The sequence below is a fragment of the Saccostrea cucullata genome, unplaced genomic scaffold, assembly GCF_032062105.1.
Source record: "Saccostrea cucullata isolate Sc308-1 unplaced genomic scaffold, CSIRO_AGI_Scuc_v1 ctg18756, whole genome shotgun sequence".
Taxonomy (NCBI): domain Eukaryota; kingdom Metazoa; phylum Mollusca; class Bivalvia; order Ostreida; family Ostreidae; genus Saccostrea; species Saccostrea cuccullata.
The window spans coordinates 1-9602 of record NW_026939897.1 but is presented as its reverse complement, the minus strand read 5'-3'; the positions used below and the strand labels follow the sequence as shown (position 1 = coordinate 9602).

At 32.7% G+C, this 9602-nt stretch overlaps 1 protein-coding gene across 1 annotated transcript; it reads right to left on the bottom strand.

Moving 5' to 3' along the window:
• Positions 1-2059: 2059 nt before the first annotated feature.
• Positions 2060-7947, bottom strand: LOC134254242 (uncharacterized). Its single transcript, XM_062736789.1, has 3 exons — positions 7916-7947; positions 2787-3393; positions 2060-2220 (listed from the first exon to the last, which is right to left on the bottom strand). The coding sequence occupies exons 1-3, from the start codon at positions 7934-7936 to the stop codon at positions 2075-2077; spliced, it is 774 nt and encodes a 257-aa protein (XP_062592773.1). The 5' UTR covers positions 7937-7947; the 3' UTR covers positions 2060-2074.
• Between the last annotated feature and the right edge of the window lie 1655 nt (positions 7948-9602).

The window sequence follows — 9602 nt, the reverse complement described above, 5'->3', positions numbered from 1 at the left end:
TAAACATTCGTTATTAATATTGCATGAAATAATTGTACTGAATATATTTTGTTGAAATTAACGCAGTTTCTATAACAAAACTTAAGATTTAAAAAAAAAAGGGGGGGGGGGCAAATAATATTCCTGAATAATTTTGCATTGTAAATTTAGATACCTGTAGCTATCCTATCACACACAAATTAGTATCTTTTTAAAAAATCAATAATCAATCTTTGAAAAAGAATATTATCAGCAAGTAAAATAAATAAATTAAATACCCCCCCCCCCTCCTCTTTTCACTTTCATCGCAAGTTAAAAAAATTTGACTAGAGAAAACTCTACGAACGGGCGAAAATATATGAGGAGAGAAGTCTCTTTTATGAAATATAACTTTCAGCCGTAGGGTATGCTGGTCCATTAAACTCGAAAACTAAGCATCTTTTTTTAGCATTGTCACTCCACTACATGTCACAGTAGGTACTGTCATGAAATTTATCCTTCAGTGCTCAAAGGCCATGATAAGGTCAGGTACAAGTCTAAATTTTCAGCATTCCACTAGCAAGTAGTGGATTCTCAATATGAGTTAAAAAAATTCTCTGAAAGGATATAATTAAGCAAAGCATAATGATTGATCAATTGAACCTAGGTATTTAGAGCAAAAAGTGAATTATAGCAAAAAGTAAATTATAGCAAAAAATGAATTGTAGCAAAAATGAATTATGTCAAATAACGAATTATGGCAAAAATTGAATTATAGCAAAAAATGAATTATAGCAACAACAAAAAATATGGCAAAAAGTGAATTATAGCAAAAAGCTAGAATCGTATCAAAAGTTTGTGATAATGAAACTTATCTTTTATCCAATTACTCGGTGGAAAATGAATCATTTAACATAAACTGGGTGGACAATCTTTACTCAAAGTAAAGTTAGACAATATTTTAGTGTTTCTTTCACTTTTTTTTTTTCAAAAGATTTTTACATTGTTTTTGTCCAGTCTGTTGTCAACTTAAACCTTCGCCATGACTTTTCAATCCTTGAGAGGTAGAGACTTGATATTTTGTATGCGTACTCCACAAAAAAAATTCTTTCAAAAGACATCAAGGTCAATGACTTCGTGACCTTGACTGTGACCTACAAGCTAAAAATATCTTTTTTGAACTTTTTCCATAACTTTTGACACATGAGAGATAGAGACTTCATATTTGGTACGCATACTCCACTAATAAAGTTTTTCAAATGATATTAAGATAAATGACCTAGTTCCTTGACTGTGACCTATATACTAAAAATAGTTTTTTTTAAACTTTGTTGCCACCGGGCACATAGTGTTTCACAAACACATTTTGTTTGAAGTTAAACAAGATGTGTTTGTGAAACACTATGCGCCCGGCGGCAACAAAATTCTGAAAAAGCTATTTTTAGCATATATGTCACAGTCAAGGTCATTGACTTTGGTGTCATTTGAAAGAGATTAATCAGTGGAGTATGTATGCTAGATATGCAGTCTCTATCTTCTATGGTTCGAAAGTTATGGCAAAGGTACAAAAAAACTATTTTTAGTATACAGGTCACATTTAGGTCACAAGGTCATTGACCTAGAGCTTAAGTAGTGGAGTATGCATACCAAATATGAATTCTCTATCTTTCATGGTTCATAAGTTATGGCGAAGGTTAAAGTCTGCAGACAAACAGAGAAACAAACAGACAGACAGGACAAAAACAATATATGCCCCAGATATATCAATACGGGCTCATAAATATGACAATGAATATTAAAAAAAGAATACCAAAATAACCACTCCCTTTTTGCAATTTTCTAAGCGTCCGGGTAATAGAGATTATACAGTATTTGATTTCACTCAAAATTAGACAACAATCATGTACATGCAATGTTGACCAATATAACCAAAGACAGGCTTCCTGGGAATGTAAAGTTTATATCAATTTTTGGCATTTTACAATTATAGGGCTATCCAGGTAAATACAACAATTGCTGCAATTACTCCCTTCATAGGTAACTGTACAGTAAAAAACTGGAGGTATATAAGATTGATAAGTAAATAATTCTGATGTTGGAAATGAAACTGTTTGTATTAAAATACACAGTTCTGCCATGGTACCTTGGTCTGTATCGCTTTTGCTGTCTCCATCCTAGACTTGAGGACTGTAGCTCTATAGACCTTATTCTTCTTGGCTTTTGTGGCAGGACTCTGTCTCTTGACCTTCATGGTTGAATCACCTGTAAATGTTTATATGAGACCTCCATTATTTATAGATTACGGGAATATTAGCCGGGTAATGGTTTAGAAGACAGAGTAAATTACAAACACATTTTATATAATGATGACAGATTTTTTGCACCTTGGAGATGGAAATCAAGTAAGAAAGAAATTTTTATAGAGTTTGTTGCTTAGAAAATTGTAGGAGTAACTAAAAGATTGAACATATTTTCATGTTACTGTATATGTTATAGCTCCATCAAGAGAACTAAATACTGATATAGCTCTGTCAACAGAACTAGATACAGTTACTGTTATAAACTCGGTTATAACGAAGTCACTGGGATCTGGATTCTGGAAAATTAATTCGCTATATCCGTAATTCTTGATATCCATACTGTATAAGGAATTTATTAAATTTGTGTAGTTGGGGATCCAAGAAAACTTCGCTATATCCGTGAATTCGCAATATCCGTGTTCGCACTAAATGAGTTTTACTGTACTGATATAGCTTCTTCAACGACCCTTCAAGGGAAGACAGACTTTAATGACTGCGCTTTTGAATGGATATCAGGAAAAGATTTACCAGTAGATGACCACTGTATTCCTTGTCTCTTCTCCTTATTCTCTTTTTCTCTTGCTAATTTTTTTGATAAATACCGAGCCCGGTCTCTTTCTCTTCTCTTCTGTATTTTGTCTCTCAAGTGGCTGAACACCTTATTTTTCTTTTTTTCTTTCTCTGTAATTTCTAGTTCACTGTTAGATAAATGCTCTCTTTCTTGTGTAATTCCTAATTCACTGGTGGGTAAATTTTCTCTTTCTTGTGCAATTCCTAATTCACTGGTAGATAAATGCTCTATTTCTTGTGTAATTCCTATTTCACTGGTGGGTAAATGTTCTCTTTCTTGTGTAATTCCTAATTCACTGGTAGATAAATGCTCTATTTCTTGTGTAATTCCTATTTCATTGGTAGATAAATGCTCTCTTTCTTGTGTTATTGCTAGTTCACTGGTAGATAAATGCTCTATTTCTTGTGTAATTCCTATTTCACTGGTGGGCAGATGTTCTATTTCTTGTGTAATTCCTAATTTACTTGATAAACGTCTAGCCAACCTTTGTTTTCTCTTTCGTAATTTGTCTTTTATTTGTATTTTCTTGTAGCTACATTTTCTCCTTCCTCTTTTCTTTGTCATCTATAAAACGAAGGAAAGTAATATATGTACTGCATTTCCTGTAAATGAAGGGGAAAATTTAATTAAGCACTCGCCACTGAATTATAATTGTTGGACAGATGTACTCTCATAACTACTTGGGAGTAAGCAGATACTTTATGAAAATTTGCTTTCAGTCGAAATTACAGTCACAAAACTATATACATTGTTTTAAAAAAAATGGCCTTAAGAATATGGGTCTATGAGTTTCCAAGCCCTTTATGATAATAATTTCCACTTTGGTATTCTATAGAAAACAAAGCTACATCACTGACCTGATGTGCCCCCTTAGTAATTGAGTGTGATGTTGTTTTTTTCCTTGTCAGGGAATTTTTACATGATACCAAAACTTTGTCTATCTCCACCTTCCACCCAAATTAATTTCCAAATATGGTATTATATAGAAAGCAAATCTGCTTTACTCAGATGTGCCCCCCTAATGATTTCGTATAATGACTTGTTTGGATTAAAAATTGTCCAAGTTTATACGCTTGGATCTGTAGCTCTGTTTTATCAGTTCGAATTTTCTCAAGCAGAGGGCTATAGTTCTTGAGGCTGGTACATTGAACCCTTGACTGGTCCAAGGAATGTTCTCTCTCTCTCTCCATCCCCACTATGGCTATGCACTTTTCATTTTGAGTGTTTTGTCTACCAATGTCTGGGCAACTCAGACACTGTCAGAAATGATGAAACCATTTTAAAGGTTTTCCAGATTTATTACACCCTTAATTTCATTTTTATCGCATAATTTGAACGAAAAGTACTTGGGCTAAGAGAAGGGATTATTTTTAAAAGGTCTATGGAATGCCATATACGACAGCCAACTGCTTACTGCCAACTGCTGACTGCTTACTGCCAACTGTCAGCTGCTTACTGCCACACATATTTGAATAAATTTTATTTTTATATTGATATTTATGTAAATAAAAAAAAAAAAGGCGTGGATCTATAGGACATTTTTTCCAAGAGGGTCACTCTGGTAAAAAAAAAATCCAACCCAGAAATTTCTTAACAAGAAAAAAAATACGTAAAGCCCTTTCCTAAATGTGAAAATATATTTCGGCCGGGGAGAGGGGGTTCTTATGCGCCATACCTTCATGTGTATGACATTTTTCATACCAACTTAACACGAATCCACATTTTCCATTTTCGGTTGGGGGGGGGGGGGTTCTAAGGTTCCTTTTAGTTTATTTATTTTGTACATTAAATAATTTTTAGTTGAGTTAGTTTGTGCATTAAATAACTTTACAAATTTCAGAGGGGTGTTCCGGACCCCTCTCTCTAGATCTATGCATGTAAAACATATTTTATTTGTACAAACAAAGAGATATAAATGTTTGATCGGCGTTTTCTAAGTGGAGGGTCCAAGGTCAGTTATACCGGTAGTTCGTTTAGTTTATTTAACGTATAACTGTACAAATTTTAAATGCCCTCCCCCCAGATCTGTGCATGTGAAACATTTATTATAACACACAGACATATACATCTTTAATTTGAGGAAATTTTTAACTATAGAATATAATGGAAAACGGAAATTTATTTTCAAAACATCTTTCTCTGCAAAACGACAAATCTTTTTTAATTATTATTCTCTCTTCAAAGGTTTTGTTGTCTCCGGGGGAGGGGGGGAGGGCTTCTTTATAGATTAAAAGCAGAAAATAGTCATTTTATTACCTATTTCAAATAGGAAAACAAATAAAAAAATAAACAATGTACTTTATCAACCACATATATTGAATATTACATAAGATAAAACATATTGGTCATTTTATTTAATTCAATTTTACCAGCGTGACCCCCTTGGAAAAAATGTCCTGGATCCCTGCCTTTTTTTGTGAAAATTCATATAAATATCAATACAAATATAAAATTTATTCAAATATGTGTGGCAGTTGGCAGTAAGCAGCTGACAGTTGGCAGTAAGCGGTCAGCAGTTGGCAGTAAGCGGTTGGCTGTCGTATATGGCATTCCATAAAGGTCCGATGTCTTTGTTATGTTTTTCTGACACTGCCTTACAATATCATGATTTTAACAGGTCGGAGAGAATACTCGAAATCGGGTATTATCCGTGAAATCGCGTATAATACTCGATATTAGGGTATCGTTGAATCCGCGAAATCGGGTATTCCGTGCAACTTTCTATAAAAACTAAAGAATAAAGCAACGGCGCATTATGCCAGTAACTGTTACTTGTACATCAGTATCTTGTGGATTTATTTTTATTAAACCTAATTCATACGGTTGTCAAATAAGTTTAAAATCACACGACAAACACTGCTGGGGTAACAAAGAGAACACAATGGCGTTATTATTTTTCAATATAATTTCTAAAAACAAATAACTACACTTCGTTTGTCTTTATTTCCCATTAAAGTATTCCATATACTTAATTTTCTAATTTGTGCACTATTCACAAAACGTGAAATTTTAAAGAAATTAAACGACTAACGCCGTGTTTTGTATTTTTACTGAAAAATGTATGGCGTCCCTTTCACGTGAAATATAAATTATTCCTAACAGTTAGAGAGTACAGTATAAGCGAGTCATAATGTGTATATCTCTGCCATAATAGAATACCAACGTTATCATAAAGAAGAAAATAAAATAAGATTAAATAAATACCCACGAGAAAACAGTTTGAAAATAGCTAATTGAAGGCGAGTATCTTTTTTTATCTCAATTTAGCATGAAATTTTTATTCAAAGACACCGTAAATTTTTTGGTTGCATTTTAATCGATACAAGATATGCTATTTTACCTTTATTTTATGCATTTGTGAGAAAATTGAGAGCGAGAAGTCATATGAACAGGATTTTCTTTTTTTTTTGTATAAATAAAAGTCAAATGTGTAGATTTTCATGAGCTTATAATACATTGAATTTCTCAATATAGATCGAGGTACAGTCATATTGAAATATGAATTACATAGTCAAGTTTTCACATTTCTTATAGTTTTTACGTTTATGAACATGTTTATGAACAAACTGAAATAATGGAGTGTTCAATTGTCTTACTTTTTGGGAATATAATTCCTCATCGGACATTAAAATTTCATAAAAATCGTAGCCACTTCCTTTCTTTATTATACTATTTGATAGACAGGGTAATTTTTACCTCTTAACTTTCTATATTTTTTTCATATCGCTATCTTATACCTCATTATAATATGCTAATACAACGCACTATCTGATTGGTTCTAGACAATATGTCACAGTTTTCTTTTAGTTTTTTTATCTATAATATGTATTACTCATGGCAATAACTTTTCCTAATACTCATCTATAATGAAAAAATGTGTTTAAAAAATAAACCTGAATTCTAGTTATTTGTAGTCTCATATTGTGTTAGAAAATAACGGTTGCTTTTTGTATACCTACAAAATATGAGATTTTTATTTGATGAAAAAATCTTCCCTACGATTAAAAATATATGACCGAGTTTAACCGACCGTGACATTCAAAGAGAGGTCTCTTCGACCCATGTAGAACACAGTCGAGGTTGTTTTGTCAGAGGTGACAAAGAAACCTTTACCCCCCCCCCCCCCCCCCTTTTGAAGTCGCCAAGAAATGGTAAAATATTGATGACTTAGCGAAATTAAACGATCAACAGTTATGTTCTCTCATAAGCTGTATTCCTGAAACTATCACTGTCTCTGCTAAAATGTTGAAGACATATTCTGCAAATATGTTTGAATGATAAATAAAAAGGAAATTTTCAAAAATAGAGAAAGAAGGTTCTTTTAGCCATAATTCTAGGCATTTTTATCATTACATTATTTATACATTCATAAATAAATTTGATTTTATGCACAAGATGAATGTGAAAGTAATTAATGACGCATAATTAGATACGAAAGACAATCCCTTGTTTATACATGGCATCATATCTGGTGTGTGAAATGTGTTTCCATATAATCTGATTTATTTACAAATTGTTCATGTTTGTCGTATTGATGTGGAATTATTAGAAATTCCCGAATTATGCCGTATTTTACAATTCTGTTTGTGTTGGAATGAACGTTAGGAAGATGCATATACTTTCAACATAAGGAAAAATATAAAGCAAATCGAACGCCTTTTTGTGTGCAGATCATGAAATATTTATGAGCTCCACAGGGTATTTGTTCTGCCGAGCACATAATTGTACAACGTCCCAAATTCTTACTTGGCTAGTGATACCTTTAGAAAACATGTGTATCTAGATGAAAGTTAACCCGGCAACATGCGCCATCCCATTGTTTAAGTTTTATTAGGTGATTACACCTCCTATACCCGATTTCGCGGATTCAACGATACCCTAATATCGAGTATTATACGCGATTTCACGGATAATACCCGATTTCGAGTATTCTCTCCGACCTGTTTAACACTGATCAACAGCTGAATTATCATTAAAACAATAAAATGTGGTAAATAATTTTTTTCTTGCAACGGCACCACCCTCACTAACGGTCGCACCGTGTCAATTCTGTTACAGTTTCACTTTACCAACAGTAGGTACTTGCCAAGTTAGGGCTTGGGTCCATCAGGAAAAAAAATTTAAAAGTGCATGAACACCATCCCCTGGTGAACATCGATCCCGATATTAAAATAAAAGGCAATCAAATCTGACAAAGCATTTTTACCTTGTTATTAACTAAAATATCTGTAAATAATAAAGAGCAACTGTGTGAAGTATAAGATTCTCAATATGAAGTATAAATTTAAGTTTTAATTGTTCTTATTCATGGCTGTGGAACGAGGGGGGGGGGGGGGGGGGCTCAAAATAATTAATAACATAGGTATGCCAACGTGTTTAAAGAATCATTAAATATATTGAAATTTGAAATATAAAATCATCTCCTTCACCCATACATTACTTTCACTGAAATATAGGCTGTCCCTAATATGAAAAATTGAAAATTGGGATAGGGATAAATTAAATGTTTAAAAAATGGGGGGTCTGTAATATGTTGAAACCTCTTGAAAAATGATAAAACTTTACACTTAATTCCATTATATTTCCTTTATATTACAGTATAAAGCACATATTAGGCTTGATCCTGATCGACAACTACCAACATTTATTGATTGTTATTTCAAGGTACTTGCATTGGACACAGATTTGAAGTTAATATTTTCTCTATAATATTACGACTTATATATTTTGATAGCATTTTACACAAAAATTAATTAAAAATCTTATTTCATCTAAAAGTTATTAAAACTTCAATTTTTTTGGCGGGTTTGATTGACACATCCTTCCTTTCACAAACTTTAATTTTATTCTTAATAATTAAGAAAAGTAGCATAAATTCTTATTGTGTATAAATGAAAAATATTAAAACTATAACCCAGAAAATTCAGAGTAGACATGTTCAAAAGCAAAACGAACACATAATATACTGTCAGTCCGTGCAGTTGTGGTGAGCACACTTTGATGATTGAACGCACCAGGTGAATCGTAAACATCAACAATAGTATACATAACACGAGTGTGCTCCATTTGCTAAACTTTGTACACAACACTTAGCTCGGAATAGATACTTGTGAAAGTTTTTTTCTAAATTTCTCCTTTAACAAAATTATTTTTCTGGATTAAAGTTTTAATATTTCTCATTAATCACAAGATTGCCACTTTTCCTAAGAATTAAAAAAAAGTTATAATTTGTGAAAGTGCGGTGTGTCAATCAAACCCGCCAGAAAAAATTTTAAGTTTTTAAAAACTTTTAAATGAAATAAGATTTTTAATTAATTTTTGTGTGAAATGCTTTTAAAAATAATTCGTGATATTATAAGAAAAAAATTTAAATTCAAATATGTGTCCAAGTACCTTTAATGTCCCTCTTCATAATTTTTCAGTCATATGTATAAGCCGCCACTTGCAGTGGAGAGCTGCAAATTTTGTCTATACTAGGCACATACGGCCATCGAGCAGTGACGGATCTTTTTCGTGCCAGCACGAACTGCGACCGGGACCTCGAATTATACGGTCTCATCCAAAGAACTGGTCTCCATGTCCCACTGTGGGTTTTGAACCCCAAGACAGATGCTCTAACCACTGCACCACATGGGTGATGAAATCTGCCTCAATTCCATGAAAATAAGTATTGGGTGTATAACTGATGGACTCTAAAATCTGTTGTCCATAGTTAAAATAGCATATATAGGTTATATACTAGTAGCTGATGAACTCTTAAATCTGTTGTCCAT

Bases quoted from the DNA above. Each gene is read 5' to 3' on its own strand.
- LOC134254242 (XM_062736789.1), bottom strand. From the start codon at position 7,936: ATGGACCCAAGCCCTAACTTG. The intron at 3,394-7,915 runs GCAAGTACCTAC...TTCGTTTTATAG, and splicing joins TGGACCCAAGCCCTAACTTG to ATGACAAAGAAAAGAGGAAG. The intron at 2,221-2,786 runs GTAAATCTTTTC...AAACATTTACAG, and splicing joins AATACAGTGGTCATCTACTG to GTGATTCAACCATGAAGGTC.